This window comes from Vespa velutina, chromosome 4 (genome assembly GCF_912470025.1).
Source record: "Vespa velutina chromosome 4, iVesVel2.1, whole genome shotgun sequence".
In the NCBI taxonomy this organism is placed as follows: Eukaryota; Metazoa; Arthropoda; class Insecta; order Hymenoptera; family Vespidae; genus Vespa; species Vespa velutina.
Genome location: NC_062191.1, coordinates 460,001 through 474,220, shown reverse-complemented (window position 1 = coordinate 474,220; position 14,220 = coordinate 460,001). Strand labels below are relative to the sequence as shown.

General features: G+C 32.2%; 4 protein-coding genes and 1 long non-coding RNA gene across 8 annotated transcripts in view; 4 read left to right on the top strand and 1 right to left on the bottom strand.

Moving 5' to 3' along the window:
• Window positions 1-150: 150 nt before the first annotated feature.
• On the bottom strand, window positions 151-11,237 carry LOC124948541 (phospholipid-transporting ATPase IF-like). Of its 3 annotated transcripts, none has more exons than XM_047492300.1 (20): window positions 10,924-11,237; window positions 10,549-10,844; window positions 5,138-5,242; window positions 4,805-5,059; window positions 4,582-4,734; window positions 4,199-4,500; window positions 3,886-4,100; window positions 3,526-3,794; window positions 3,271-3,450; window positions 3,034-3,181; window positions 2,806-2,948; window positions 2,492-2,731; window positions 2,264-2,406; window positions 2,015-2,174; window positions 1,497-1,802; window positions 1,211-1,397; window positions 999-1,144; window positions 811-914; window positions 461-686; window positions 151-309 (listed from the first exon to the last, which is right to left on the bottom strand). In XM_047492300.1, exons 2-20 carry the CDS (start codon window positions 10,681-10,683, stop codon window positions 280-282), a joined length of 3,447 nt encoding a protein of 1,148 aa, XP_047348256.1. In that variant the 5' UTR covers window positions 10,684-10,844; window positions 10,924-11,237; the 3' UTR covers window positions 151-279. The 3 variants fall into 3 exon arrangements, with proteins under 3 accessions (XP_047348256.1, XP_047348255.1, XP_047348257.1); XM_047492299.1 differs by having other exon boundaries at window positions 3,526-3,812; window positions 10,924-11,235; XM_047492301.1 differs by lacking the exon at window positions 10,549-10,844 and having other exon boundaries at window positions 3,526-3,812; window positions 10,924-11,234.
• LOC124948552 lies at window positions 1,914-4,832 on the top strand. Its single transcript, XR_007100779.1, has 5 exons — window positions 1,914-2,392; window positions 2,503-2,864; window positions 3,245-4,084; window positions 4,195-4,487; window positions 4,606-4,832. It is a non-coding gene; the product is annotated as an uncharacterized LOC124948552 (long non-coding RNA).
• LOC124948542 (2-oxoglutarate dehydrogenase, mitochondrial-like) lies at window positions 6,841-10,848 on the top strand. Of its 2 annotated transcripts, XM_047492302.1 has the most exons (12): window positions 7,042-7,332; window positions 7,409-7,586; window positions 7,683-7,798; window positions 7,914-8,050; window positions 8,141-8,286; window positions 8,370-8,559; window positions 8,658-8,879; window positions 8,975-9,251; window positions 9,329-9,414; window positions 9,480-9,800; window positions 9,878-10,162; window positions 10,258-10,848. In XM_047492302.1, exons 1-12 carry the CDS (start codon window positions 7,197-7,199, stop codon window positions 10,453-10,455), a joined length of 2,292 nt encoding a protein of 763 aa, XP_047348258.1. In that variant the 5' UTR covers window positions 7,042-7,196; the 3' UTR covers window positions 10,456-10,848. The 2 variants fall into 2 exon arrangements, with proteins under 2 accessions (XP_047348260.1, XP_047348258.1); XM_047492304.1 differs by lacking the exon at window positions 10,258-10,848 and having other exon boundaries at window positions 6,841-7,054; window positions 7,122-7,332; window positions 9,480-10,017.
• A 541-nt stretch (window positions 11,238-11,778) lies between the features above and the next one.
• Window positions 11,779-13,209, top strand: LOC124948546 (glucose-fructose oxidoreductase domain-containing protein 1). Its single transcript, XM_047492312.1, has 2 exons — window positions 11,779-12,447; window positions 12,530-13,209. The coding sequence occupies exons 1-2, from the start codon at window positions 11,961-11,963 to the stop codon at window positions 13,198-13,200; spliced, it is 1,158 nt and encodes a 385-aa protein (XP_047348268.1). The 5' UTR covers window positions 11,779-11,960; the 3' UTR covers window positions 13,201-13,209.
• A 991-nt stretch (window positions 13,210-14,200) lies between these two features.
• The window catches only part of LOC124948547 (dehydrogenase/reductase SDR family protein 7-like), a 1,501-nt gene continuing 1,481 nt past the window's right edge, over window positions 14,201-14,220 (top strand). Inside the window, exon 1 of the mRNA XM_047492313.1 lies at window positions 14,201-14,220. This exon is cut by the window's right edge and continues 147 nt beyond it. The gene's annotated coding sequence lies outside the window, so the exon portion shown is untranslated.

Sequence of the window (14,220 nt, the reverse complement as noted above, 5' to 3'; positions counted from 1 at the left end):
TGTATTTTTAGATATCCATTCATGTGATAATATCATTCGACAAGGAGTGAGAATTATTTCATATTTTTGAAATATCTTTTTAATAATTTCATATATTTTTGTAAAATAATTTCTTTAAAACATTCACTAATATTAATTAATAACTTTTGTAAATTTATAAAGAAGTTAAAAATAAATAATATATTACAGAGTATTTTACTGTAATAAAAAAAAAGTAAAAGCATTTATAATGCATTTAATTTTGATTTATTCGTCCCTATTGAAATCTAAATTACCCTTCTATGGTAAAATATTTCTGTTGTTTCGATCCTATAAAAAAAAAAAAAAATTACTTTCTGTAGACGCTCTTGTTTTTGATTTAAAAATTTTTTTCAAAACGTGTATATATATATATATATATATATATACACGTTTTATATATATATATATACGTATATAAAACATTAATGAATATTATTACCTGAAGTTGATAAGATGTAACTGTTTCATTATCACCATCAACAAAATGCATAATGTCTGGAGTTTCTTCATTTTTACGAAGAATTCTATTTGGTCTATACGACTCATAAATTTTAATTAAATATCCAGGAATTAATGAAACAACAAGTATTACAAAAGTAAGTAACCAGAATGCACTTGATAATAGCAATTTGGGAAATACAGAGAGCATATCACCGTCATATCGTCTAAAATATAAAATTATTTCCTTACTGACAATATATTTCTTCTGATATTTGATTGTTTATCTTATAAAATGTTTATTATAACTGTCTCCTTCTATTAACTTAATCATTTATATTTTATACTTACACGTTTGTCATAGAATATAAAAATGCAAATATATAAAAGGATAATTCAGATAATATAATGATAAATACAAATGGTACTGTCCAATATGAACTGCATACTAATAACTTAAAAAAAGAAAAAACATGTGAATTATATATAATCGTTGCAAAATTTTGTTCCAAAATAATATAAAAATAATAAAATTATACCTGACAATTAATGACAAATATAGCCATATGTAATATCCATGTACTATAAGACCAGAGTTCTACTGGCGTATTATCATATAAGATTATAGGATTATTATATACATAAAAATATATTACAAAATATATTATACAAGTTTGCCATGTACCTACAAAGCAATGAAATTTATTGTATATGTCAGTTTATTTCGCAGATAAATGTTATGAATATTTACCCATAGTGAACCACAATATAAATTGCTTCCAAGATAATAAAAAATTCTTTTTATGAAGCTTATATAAATATGGATTGCTTAAAAGTTTATTGGAAGAATAGTCCTGTTCATATAATCCAAATAAAACTATTGGAACTGATGTAAATAATGCATTGAATAACATCAGAAACATACTGTCATACAGCCCCTACATGAAAAACATTTAATATAAATATAACGCAATGATACTTTTCAAAATTTGTGTGTGCGTGTGTGTTCTCACTTTAATATGATTTAATAAACATACCTGAGTAGAAAAACCATTGTGTATACCAAATAATACTTGTGGAGTAATGAAGACAAAATTTTTATAGAAAAAGTATTGCGTTAAAATGCTGATTCGTCGATAGTACCAATGTCCGTGTACAAGAAATACTTTCTTCAGATGTTTAAATCGTGTAAATGCGAAATCCGATGACATCGTTGCCTGACGTCCTTCTCTACCCATTATTCCTAAACCGACATGAGCTTCTTGAATCATAGAAACGTCGTTCCCGCCATCACCTACCGCCGCGGTTATTATTCCTTTTGTATTTTTTATCATTTGTACGATCTGTAACATTTAATTTTCCCGCCACTATTGAAAGACACGATTCCACATTTCTATTGCACTTTATAAAGATACTACGTTATTCAATTTCATTACTAATTTTGACATTATTATTCAAAATAAAATCGTGTGTATTTACAAAAAGTTGTCGTAGATAACGATTTATTTCCTTCTCGTTTTCATTATATCATTTTAATGATTTTTTTATTCGTTACCTCGCTTTTTTGGAGAGGCGTTAATCTGCAACATACGACTGACTCACATGACATTGCAATCTTTTTAAACAACTGTGGATACGTTTGTATAACCAAACTTAAACAACTTCCATTGATTATAAATCCATACTGTTTATGAGGTTCCAATTTCATTTGACGCCTGTAAAAAACGTATTTGCAAAAATTATATTGATATACGGATAAGAGAAAAGAAATTTGCCCAATATATGCTAATGGTATTATATTTACTCGAAATTGGTAAGAGTAACGAAGCAAGTTTGCTTCGTTGTTTGTGTCATTAAACGTAGTATCTCAGTACCCTTTTTAAAATGACCACACAAGAAAGCTATATTTTCTGCTGTTTCTGCTTTGTCACCGGTAAGTACCCAAATCTACATAATAGAATATATATACATATATTATGAATAGGTTAACCGAACGATTTACTGTACGCATATTACTTAAAAAATAATGAACCTTTATTCCAGCTACTTTTAGACACTCGAGCGTTTCTTCAACGCCTTCTTGAAGACGATCTTCGACCGCCGTTACTCCAAGTAAAGTTAGACCACTTTCCATTTCTTCGTAGGCACATTGTATGCATATTTCTCGATCTTGTCCGATGACTTGTCTTGCAACTTCGATATTACGTGTTAACCGTGTATAATCTCTTTGGGTTAATTTTTTATAAGCCACTACCAAGGTACGCAATCCTCTCTAATGCAAAACACATAACGTTTTAGTCAATAAACGTAAATACATAAGTATCATTTTGTGGAACATTGATGTACCATAGAGAAATCTTCTACATGAGCAGCTGCTGTTTCGACGTCTCCTTCTATAATTAAAGGTAAAATCGATGTATCCGCACCTTTACAATACAACCACAAATCATCCGCAGTATCCTTAACTATTACCGACATTCTTTTTCTTTCTGTTCGAACAGAACGTGAATAATTAAATTTCTTTGTTTTCAATCTATCAGGTTTGAAGATCATCACGGTAATTTTTCAACTCACCAGAACTGAATTCTAATATGTCCATTTTCGTAAAAATAAGAATACTATTGTTTATTTTAATTTCCATTGTGTCCCTCGTGTCTTTGTGAAATATAACACCGCATCTCGCACTTGCTTCTACCAAAGCTTTCTCGTCCGTCGATGTTGCCTGCAATACGACAAATTATTATTATTATTATTTTTGCTTTTTTTTTTTTTGTTTTTTTTTCAGGAACATTTGAATATCATCATCCTTACTTGATATTCTGGAAGATCTGGATGCATAAGCAACGAACTATTAACTTTGGTAATCGTCTTTAATCTGAAACTCTTACGATACTCTAAGCGTTGCGTACTAATCGTTGACTTCCGACTTGGTGGTGCAATTTGAACAACGTGGCAAAGAGAAATACTCATCATGAAGTGCCAAATTTCAGACTGCAATATTAATACATTCTCTTATTTATTATAGACTTCCTCTAAATATGTATATGTAATCATTGTGATATTTGCCTGCCACGATTGTAATTTTACAGCCTCCCTTTCGTCTCCGTTAGGTGGTAATAAATAAAGATTTCCATCACAGTCTTTTTCTATATATACTTGTCCGTTGATGGAACATCGCCTGAATACCATCAGATTTTCAGTTAGCGTACCAGTTTTATCAGTGAATAAATACTCGACCTGACCAAGTTCCTCGTTTAAATCCGACGTGTTGCTCAATGCTGGTTGATCGGATGCTTCGTCGTATAGATCGATGTCCCATTTGAAATAAACAGATCCTAGAAATTTTTGTATTTCTGAAAAGCACATAGATCGCAATGTAAAAGAAAATATACATAACACGTTGAAATATTGTGGATAATGTCTTACCGATCGTAACGTATAACGATATAGGAACGATGTAATTATATAAAATAGTAAAACTGAGTAAATCTATAAAAAGAGACAACGGGGTTGTGGAACTTTTCTCCCCCAAATAGACGTCCCACGTTGAATTTGATTCTATTATGAATTTAAAAATCGTTGAAATAATTATTTCAAACAGCAGAAGTATGATAAAAGCAGTAAGGTATTTATTGATGGATCTGCAAAAAGATACGACATTTTGTTATAACAAAGCAATTAAATTACTTATCTGCTTAGAATCGAAAAAAATCGAAAAAAATTATATTCTTTTAGGTACCTTTCTACCGTTGAAAATTTATTCGGTACTGTTTTCGAATTTAACGATAATTTTGTATCTTTACCGGTGTAAATGACACAACCAATCACGCTATCGATGTCTTTTAATATTGCTCCACGAAGCAACATATTATCTATCGTTAAAAATCCACTCGTCGTCACTTCGTTCGAATTATTTTTTATTTCCATTTTTCCATTAAAACTATAAAGATCTGGCATTGGAGCCTGACACGTTATAGTCGCTTGCATCGATACGATCTCTTGTAGGGGCATCTTGGATATGATTTTCGGTACGTGTAACGACTAAATACATAAAACAAAAGCTTTTCATTTTAAAGAACAACGTGTAATCTGAAATATCTCGATGTAAATATAAGTAAATACCTTTAAATTTGTTTCTCCATCAAGGTTTGACGTTGTAACAAAACAATAACCAGAACTTTCGTCGCTGTGTAAAAGAAGAAGATCACAGGGAACATCCTCGTCTCGTCTTACCTTTACTATATCTCCTACGACTATTTGTTCACAATGAATTTCCTATGATGTTTAACGATATTTGTTATAAAATTATTATGGCAATTATACTTCACTACGATATTATACCGACCTGTGCACATTTGTTGCGAATAACTGTTACATATCTTTTATTAATGCTTTTATCTACTCTATATCGTAGATAATCTTCGTATCCCTGTTTGCAAGCAGTCACCAAAATGACGAACGTTAAGGGCAATGAGCTGGTCACTGGTAAAATTGGAGATTCTATCGACAATGCTACTATTGTATTAAGAAGAAAATAGAAATTTGCTATTCGCCGAAACTGTTCGAATAGATTTTTAGGGATGAAATTCCACAAGGTGTACTGCAAAGAAAAGTTAAAGAACTTACGTAGGATCTTTCTTATTGCAACTCGCGTAGAACTTTTATTAGAAATACTCACTTTATGTGAAACGATACGATTCCTCGGATATTGGCTTTTTGATGGGACATTGTCAGGACTTATTCTAATGATTCTATGTCCGGTGAATATCGAAGAGTCCTCGGCCTAAAAATGAATGTTGTATATAAATACAATAGATCATTATTTGCGTCGACATTGCGTAGAATTTATCAACGTTTTAAAGAAACATCGTACTAAGGAGATAATCAATAAATTCCATTGAAAAGAATTATAACAAATGATACATTCATTTGTATATTTTTCTTTTGTATATATTATTTCCCTTTGAAGATATTGTACGTCACATTTCGTGATTATATACGTGGGATATGGTAGAATGTAAGTGAAATATAATCCAAAGTAGAGTTTATTGTAAAAAGATAGATTTAACGCTTATCACTCGCAACGATAGATTGACTCTTAGCTCTTCTCGTTGGTCTACTTAAGAGGACTATTCCTCCGTTATTTTTTTTCTCGCGTACATCTCGTACCCTTCATTCTGCATCTCTCTCTCCCTCTCTCTCTCTCTCTCTCTCTTTATATATATGTCTCATCTCTTTCTTTCATAAACAACGCACCCTTTTGTCCATCGAAAGGCTTACTACACACATATGTATATATACGATAGGTTAATCCGTCAAACATTTATATCTAATCGTTTTTTTTCCTTTTATGGATAATATTAATATATTTCTGCGTACTTTTACTGACGAATACTAGAGCATCCTAGCGATAGAAATATCTTGTTTGTCATCAGACGGAACTATGAAAAAGATTTAATGGATATTTACAAAAACGAGGAATATCGATTATATGGATCGCTGGCAGAATGAAATTCATCGTATGAAGATTGCTACGAACATATTATCATATTAACATTGACGTTATATTTAAGAAAGTCGAAGTGTCAAAAAGAAATTGACTTTTAATATGAATAGAGAAAAATTGTTTTATGTGCATTATTCTGTAAAAATGTTCAAAGAGAAATAATCGTATGTACACGTTCCACTTTGACTAAAATTCCTTTAGGGTTAAACAGACATTACATAAATTCAAAGATGCACACGACCGTACAATTTTTTTTATTACGTTTGTCTCAAAAGATAAGACATTGTCAAAAAAGGCTCGGGCGTTACAAACACGATGCTGGTTCTAATGAAAGGGAAGACACTTTTCTTACTACGTCAAGTAATTATTATCTACAAAACATGTATAATGCTTGGTTGAAGGACAAAAACTCTGTACATTCCTCTTGGAATGAATTCTTTGAACGGATTCATTCTCAAAAGAATAACATCAGATCTGCTCTACCAAAAAGTAATATTGCCACCATTACCTCTAAAATGGCTGCGCGACGAACGAAAAATGGGGCAGGACAAAATAGTAATTATTAATTTTTTTCATATTCGTACGCATATACGTTTGTTTATAGCTATATGTGTATAATAATTAACTTTTGATATTTGACCAGTTTCATTGTCACCCAAAACGAGCGGGTCGTCTTTCAATCAATCTCAAAATGAACGTCTTATAAATAAAACTTTGGACATTGATTCTACGATTCGTGCTTATCAGGTAGAAAGAATTATTTTTTTGTTAAAATGCAACGATATTATAACATTTCAATGTTTCAAGACACGCGGTCATTTGATAGCTGATTTGGATCCATTGGGCATTCAAAATCCAGATTCTGCTAAGCTTCAAGGAACTGCTAATTTGCCACCAGCGATCGTGGTGAGAGAATATTTAAAAGGAATTACCGAGGCTGACATGAATAAAGAATTTTTATTGACGAGATCGACGATGATCGGTGGAGAAAAGAAAAGTTTGCCTTTACGCGAGATCATCATGAGATTAAATAAAGTTTATTGCGGGCATTTAGGTCTTGAATACACTTATATTCATGACCCTGTTATGGTAAGTGATCGAAATCATAATTAAATTAAAATATACATTTTTACACAGATGATATGCTTATCTTCAGTTAGATTGGTTAAAAGAAAAATTCGAAGTACCGAATGCCTGGGAATTATCTACCGAGCACAGAAAATGGATTTGGATGAATATCATGAAAGCCGTGAGATTTGAAGGATTTTTACAGAAAAAGTACGCTAGCGAAAAAAGATTCGGATTGGAAGGTTGCGAAGCATTCATTCCCGCGATGATGCAATGTTTGGAAACGTCCGCTGAAAAAGGTAATGACACACTCTCTCAAAGTCTAAACAAAAATTAAATTTGACTTTATATAATTTTAACATTTATAACCGTTAGGAGTGGAGACCGTGGCGATAGGAATGGCACATCGTGGTCGTCTAAACACATTAGTCAATGTTTGTTCGAAACCTCTCCATCAATTATTGACTCAATTCAATCCTATAGCTTTAGACGGCTTTGGATCTGGGGATGTGAAATATCATCTTGGAACGCACGCTGAGAAATTGTTACAGAGGTCTCGCGCTTTATAATATTATTTTGATTCGATCACTTCTTCTTTTCTTATATCGAGCGCCTTATACATTTTTATTTATATTGAATTCAAATGCAGAAGTAACAAAAAAATACATGTTTCCATTATGGCGAATCCTTCGCACCTGGAAGCTGTCGATCCCGTTGTAGTAGGTCGAATTAGAGCCGAACAAGTGGAAAAGAAAGATACTAAAAGTAAATAACGAATAATTTATATGTTTCTTCTATATCGTGAAAAAACAAACAAAAAACAAAAAAAAAAAAAAAATTCTAATTCGCAAGATTTAAATCTTGAATTTACGTTAACAAGGTGAAAGGTCATTGGCACTCTTAGTTCACGGTGATGCTGCTATAGCCGGGCAGGGCGTAGTTTTTGAAACGATGCACCTAACGAATCTACCGGAATACACAACTGGAGGTGTCATTCATGTAATTATAAATAATCAGGTAGGTTTTCGAACTGTATTATTGTTAAAAAAAGGATATCTATTCCGATAAATTTCATCGTCTTTCAATACGCAAAAAAAAAAATTTTAGATTGGTTTTACGACCGATCCGAGATATTCTCGATCCAGTTGGCATTGCTCGGACATAGCGAGGGTCATAAACGCACCTGTATTTCATGTACACGCCGACGATCCGGATTTAGTAGTTTATTGTAGTCAAGTTGCTAGTGAATATAGGTAAATATCTTGTTAAAGGTCTCTGATTCGAATAAAAAAATATTTATATCAAATATTTATGCGAAATATTTTTTATCTGAAAGGGCAAAATTTCATAATGACGTTATGATCGACATTGTCGGATATCGGAGATATGGTCACAATGAGTTAGACGAGCCTATGTTGACCCAGCCAATCATGTATAAGAACATAAGAGCTCATCCAAATGTTCTGACCATCTACAGCGATAAATTATTAAAAGATGGTGTGATAACAGAAACCTTTATAAAAGAAGTGTGTCAGAATGCGTTCTATCTCACGGTTCCCGATGCTTAAGTTTTCTTTCTCATCTTATTTTTTTTTTTTTTTTTTTCTTTTTTTCTCATTTTTAGGAAATCGATAAATACCTAGACCATTGCGAGACGGAATTCAAAAAAGCGCAATCCATTCAATCTATACACATGTGGGATTGGCATGATATACCTTGGAGCAAATTCTTTTCAAATCAATCTTCGGAAAATAAAATACCGAAGACAGGCATTGATTTGGAATCAATTAAAACTATGTGCAAAACTTTATCGACTCCTCCAGAAGGGATAACAGTTCACAATGCGGTGCGTAATATGAAATGGGCAATTTTTTTTTTTCCATGAGTTAGATCTTTAATATTTTGAATATTCTTTGATATATCCTTTTGATACGTGTATAGGTGTTAAGGACAATGAAAAAACGAGGAGAGATGATGTCGGAAGAAAAAATTGATTGGGCTATGGGCGAAGGTTTGGGATTTCTTAGTTTATTGAAAGAAGGACATCATGTAAGATTATCCGGGCAAGACGTTGAACGCGGAACCTTTTCCCATCGAATGCACATTATTCATGATCAGAAGAGGGACAAAGTATATAAAAATCTTCTCAACGATGTGTTCCCTGGTCAAGCACTTTATACCGTTTCAAATTCTTCATTATCGGAATACGGGGTTTGCGGTAACAATTTAGGAAGACATATACGTGAATGATTTTATTGAAAATTAATCCTTTAATATTGTCGTTATACGCAAAAGGTTTCGAGGTGGGATACTCGGCTTACAATCACAAGACGCTTACGCTTTGGGAAGGACAATTCGGTGATTTTTGTAATACCTGTCAGGTAATTCATAAGCCCGATATATCACAATCGTTGATCAATCTAAAATCACAATGAATACTATCTAGGTTACCATAGATTGTATATTATCTTCTGGCGAATCAAAATGGGGTAGGCAAGTGGGACTAGTTTTGCTTTTACCACATGGCATGGAAGGTCAAGGACCTGAACATTCGTCCGCAAGATTCGAAAGATTTTTGCAAATGTGCGACGACGATTGCATTCACATACCTGGAACAGAACCGAATGCTGCCAAAGATAAATCTCCGGAAGAAATAATGACGCGACAACTTTTTGAAACAAATTTAATCGTTTGCAATTTGACTACACCGGCGAACTTTTTTCATGTTTTGCGACGGCAAATATTGATGCCGTTTAGAAAACCACTGGTTAATGATCTTACATCCAGAATTCTACCGTGACAGATAATAGATCGTTCATATGATTTATCGATCAACTGTTCCAGATAATCATGGCACCAAAGTCATTGCTTCGACATCCCATGGTGATATCGAGTTTTAAGGAAATAGGCCCTGGTACAACGTTTCAACCTGTGATCAGAGATTACTCCGTCAAACCAGAAGGCATTAAAAAGATACTCTTTTGTACGGGAAAAATATACTATGATCTCATTGAAGAACGTAAGGCAAAACAATTAGAAGATAAAATTGCAATAGTGCGAATCGAACAAATTTGTCCCTTTCCGTATCACCTCGTTGCAGATGAAATAAATAAATATCCAAAATGCAAGGTAACCTTATGCTTGGGGCTTATTTAACGATAATTACACTTCAGAAATCAAGTAAACTCAAATTCGTTAATTTATATGTTATTTCGAATGGGTAGATAATGTGGTTCCAAGAAGAACACAAAAATCAAGGCTCGTACTATTACATAAGAGATAGATTAGCGCTAGCTTTGCGCCTACGACTGGAAGAGATAAGTTATGGTGGCCGACCACCTAGTGCCTCTTCAGCTACTGGAAATAAGAACATTTATGCGACGGAATTTCAAAACATGATGAAAATGGCAATGCATCTTTGATTGAAATTCAAAAAATGGTCATTATTATAACCTTTCTTTCGAATATGATAATAAAAATTCAATGTTTATTACGGGGTTATCACTTTAACTCACCAACAAACACAGATATTTCGTCCGTTCTATTTTCCAACGCGAAAAGAATGATCGATTTGTACGATTCCACATTGCATTATGGCGTATTCTTCTTTCGTTCGATGTTAAAAAAGTAATTGACACATTGCTAAACATCGCATTCTATGCCTGAGCTCAGAGGTGCGAGGTGTTGACGTAACTGACACGTCTCATATGTCACATCTGACATGTCTCATATGTGAGAAGATTTTTAAGTACATGCGCATTCGTCCTTAATTGAAGTTTCACACCCCAAACAATACTTTCTATCATCGATTCTATATACACTAACGAATTTGATTTGATTCTGGCAAATGAAACAGGTCAAAATGAAGCAATTCAATCTATTCTACTTACCATATTCGTAATCGGGGATGATCTATCTAAAACGTTCGATCAAGCGCACTTTTTGTTTAAAAAGTATAGAAAAATTGATTAAATATTTACAGAATTTTATAAAAATTATAATATTACGTTGAAATATTCATCACAATTTGAAATGATTAATTTTTTTCTCGATGCACCACTATCTTTTTTACGAGATTGCAAACTTCTTTTATTTAAAATTTCAACGCGGTAAAATGCTTAAATTAATGTCGATTGCTATAGACGATTGACTCTTGATTCTTGCAATCCTTTAATGAACAACTTAATATTATCATGATAAAAGATGATAAAGAACTTAATATAGCCTATGGAACTTATATAGATATATAATCAATTCTCAAAACCTTGGTATTATTACCTTCTTAACGTTCTTATCAAGTTCGCGAAAGTCCGATAGTATAGTATTTTAATAAAAAAGATTATAGAATTCTTTACAGATAATATCGATAAAGAGATGTCATTTCAGCAATAATTTTATGATTTCTATTTAACACTACATATCGTGCGATTTATTCAATCGATTTATTCTGACGATGATTTGACATCGATTAGCGATTGCTAATGTTGATTCAGAAAAAAAATCATCAGACTAAAAAGTTTTTTATTTTTTTATTTATATATATATATCATTTTTTTTTTTTGTGAAAATTGAAACTTTCGATAGAATTGAAAGCAGTGATGTTCTTCTATTATATTACATGCGTACGTATTGTATATTTTCAAGAGATCATAATTTGAGCGCGAGTATCATATAGTCGGTACTATACCAAGAGTCGGTATATAAAGAGATTCTGCTATCCCACCGATAGAGTGCCTTAAATCACTGTTGAAGAAAATGTCACAATTGATCATAATCATTCGAGTGATTTAAACTATACGACGATTTATAACAAATGGTTGTATGTAAATGGTGTAATTGTTAATTAATTAAATAAGATTACTGGCAACGTTCACATAATATAACAATGATTAAATGAAGAGGACAATCCTGTTGATAAAACGCGAATATGACATTGCCTGGCATTGGTGTGTTTGGTACAGGAAGTATTGTTAGAGTAATTATTCCCTTTTTAAGAGAGAAGGGATTTAAAATTAAAGCTATATGGGGCAGAACGTTGTCGGAAGTATCGGAAGCAGCAGCGGACCTGGAGATACCATTTCATACAAGTCGGATAGACGATGTACTTCTTAGAAAGGATGTAGATTTAATTTTTATCATGTGTTCGCCAAGTTTACATGCACAGATTGCAGTCAAAGCTTTGGGCATTGGAAAACATGTAGTGTGCGATAAACCTGCTGGCTTAAGTCAAAGTGAAGCATTGAAAATGGTCAGGGCTGCTCAATATTATCCATCGTTAATAAGCATAGTTAATCATAGTTTAAGATTTCTACCAGCATTTGTTACCATGAAAAAAGCTTTAGAAGAAGATTACTTAGAAGGTCCAATAACAGTAATTGAAATTAGAGTACATATGGGAAGTTTATTACATAACGGTTAGTTATTTTAACTTTATGATATATTTACCAAGCGTATAATTTTTCTTTACTTTCCTAATGTTTTCATTTATTAATACAGATTATGACTGGTTATGCGACGATACGATGGGTGGTGGTATTTTGGCTCTGGTAGGGAGCCATGTTATAGACTTAATATTCCATTTGGTTGGTCAACGTGCTATAAGAGTACATGCTGTTGTTCGAACATTTACTCAAACTACAAAGTATATAAATGGTATACGTCATATAACATCACCCGATTTTTGTACTTTTCAAATCGAGCTGAGCGGAGGAACACTGGTTACAGCCACATTGAGTAATCACTTGCAAGGGCAACTTTCCCAAGAAGTATTAATATGCGGCGGTAGTAATCATCTCCTTGTTTGCAATGGAGACTTATATGGATTTAAAGGAGGACAAGAAGAAATTCTTTATAGAGATACCGAAGATTTAGAATTATCTCTACCCGTTTCTAATTCTATTCCACGTCCTTATATCAAAGGATTACGAAATATGATTGCTGCATTAAGAGAAGCTTTTCAATCAGTCGAAGATAAGAAAGGTTGGGTAAAAGAACCCGTCTTTTGTGCTGCTACATTTGAAGACGGCCTATATGTACAAGCAGTTATCGATGCATTACGTCAAAGTAACAAACGCCGAGAATGGGCTAAAGTTAATATTTTAACAGAAGAACCTGATCCAAATCCATTACTGAGTGCTGCTGTTAGAGCTACAGCTATATCAATATAAAGAGAATATTTTTATACGTTCTCATAAATGACAATTAATTATTGCATTCAATCTTATTAACAACTGCGCACATTAAGGCAGCTTACATGTTTATCTATATAATCTTTTTTATTTAATATTAAATTAACTTTGATATGTACTTAAGGAAGTGCATATATTTCTTTTTTTTTTTTTTTTTTTTTTTCTTTTTTCTTCAGACTTTATAGTTCAAATTAAAGGTTGTTTAATTTATATGTAACTTTTAACATAATTTAATATTCTATATTGTATTTTATATTCGCGCACATATATTTAAATATTTATTATAAAATGAAAGATATACATACGTATACGTTGTATTCTTAATCCAACTTACGTTTGCAGATGATCTTACGAATTTTCGATGTTTACTCGCCGAAATATTACAGAAGACTAATTTGTTTTTATTTCTCGAGATATATAGAGATATGTAGATTCTATCGTTATATGTTAATTCTTAATTTATGTTAACAAAAAACAATAAACGGTTAAGGCATTGATCTACCTTCACGGTTGACGGTATTGTCGCTGCTCAACGCGAATCAATATTATGTATACACACACACATACACACACACACACACACGCACACACACACACACATATATATATATATACATACATTTTATGTGATAATTTTTATCTTAAAGAATTTTTATCAACATTATACATTTATTTTGTTTTAAATACATACGGTAAAAAATACAATACTATGATCTAATAATGACGTAACAACATGTACATAATTACAATTAATCACGTGCTGTGGCGTTCGTGTCGATAAAGACGAATATAAATACAAACCTTATATATATATATATATGCAGCGTGATAACGGCATTCTGAACTTTGTACGTTACGTTACGTTATGTTTAATCGCGTATTTTACGGTAATAGCGAGAAAAGGATTTTCTACTGAAAAAGATTTTACTCGCATAAGTTTTAATATAATTACTTGCCATTTCATAAATTTTTTTTTAAACATACGTTTGATTTAAAATC

What these genes read in the sequence shown, in the direction of transcription:
- LOC124948542 (XM_047492302.1), top strand. Translation starts at nt 7,197, where the DNA reads ATGAATATCATGAAAGCCGTGAGATTTGAAGGATTTTTACAGAAAAAG. An exon ending in GGAAAAGAAAGATACTAAAA is followed by an intron (nt 7,799 to 7,913) that starts GTAAATAACGAA and finishes TACGTTAACAAG; the next exon opens with GTGAAAGGTCATTGGCACTC. An exon ending in CAGAAACCTTTATAAAAGAA is followed by an intron (nt 8,560 to 8,657) that starts GTGTGTCAGAAT and finishes TCTCATTTTTAG; the next exon opens with GAAATCGATAAATACCTAGA.
- LOC124948541 (XM_047492299.1), bottom strand. Translation starts at nt 10,683, where the DNA reads ATGTTTAGCAATGTGTCAATTACTTTTTTAACATCGAACGAAAGAAGA. An exon ending in CATATTAGAATTCAGTTCTG is followed by an intron (nt 2,949 to 3,033) that starts GTGAGTTGAAAA and finishes CTGTTCGAACAG; the next exon opens with AAAGAAAAAGAATGTCGGTA. An exon ending in TAAAAGTAGCTGGAATAAAG is followed by an intron (nt 2,407 to 2,491) that starts GTTCATTATTTT and finishes TCTATTATGTAG; the next exon opens with ATTTGGGTACTTACCGGTGA.
- LOC124948546 (XM_047492312.1), top strand. Translation starts at nt 11,961, where the DNA reads ATGACATTGCCTGGCATTGGTGTGTTTGGTACAGGAAGTATTGTTAGA. An exon ending in GGGAAGTTTATTACATAACG is followed by an intron (nt 12,448 to 12,529) that starts GTTAGTTATTTT and finishes TTATTAATACAG; the next exon opens with ATTATGACTGGTTATGCGAC.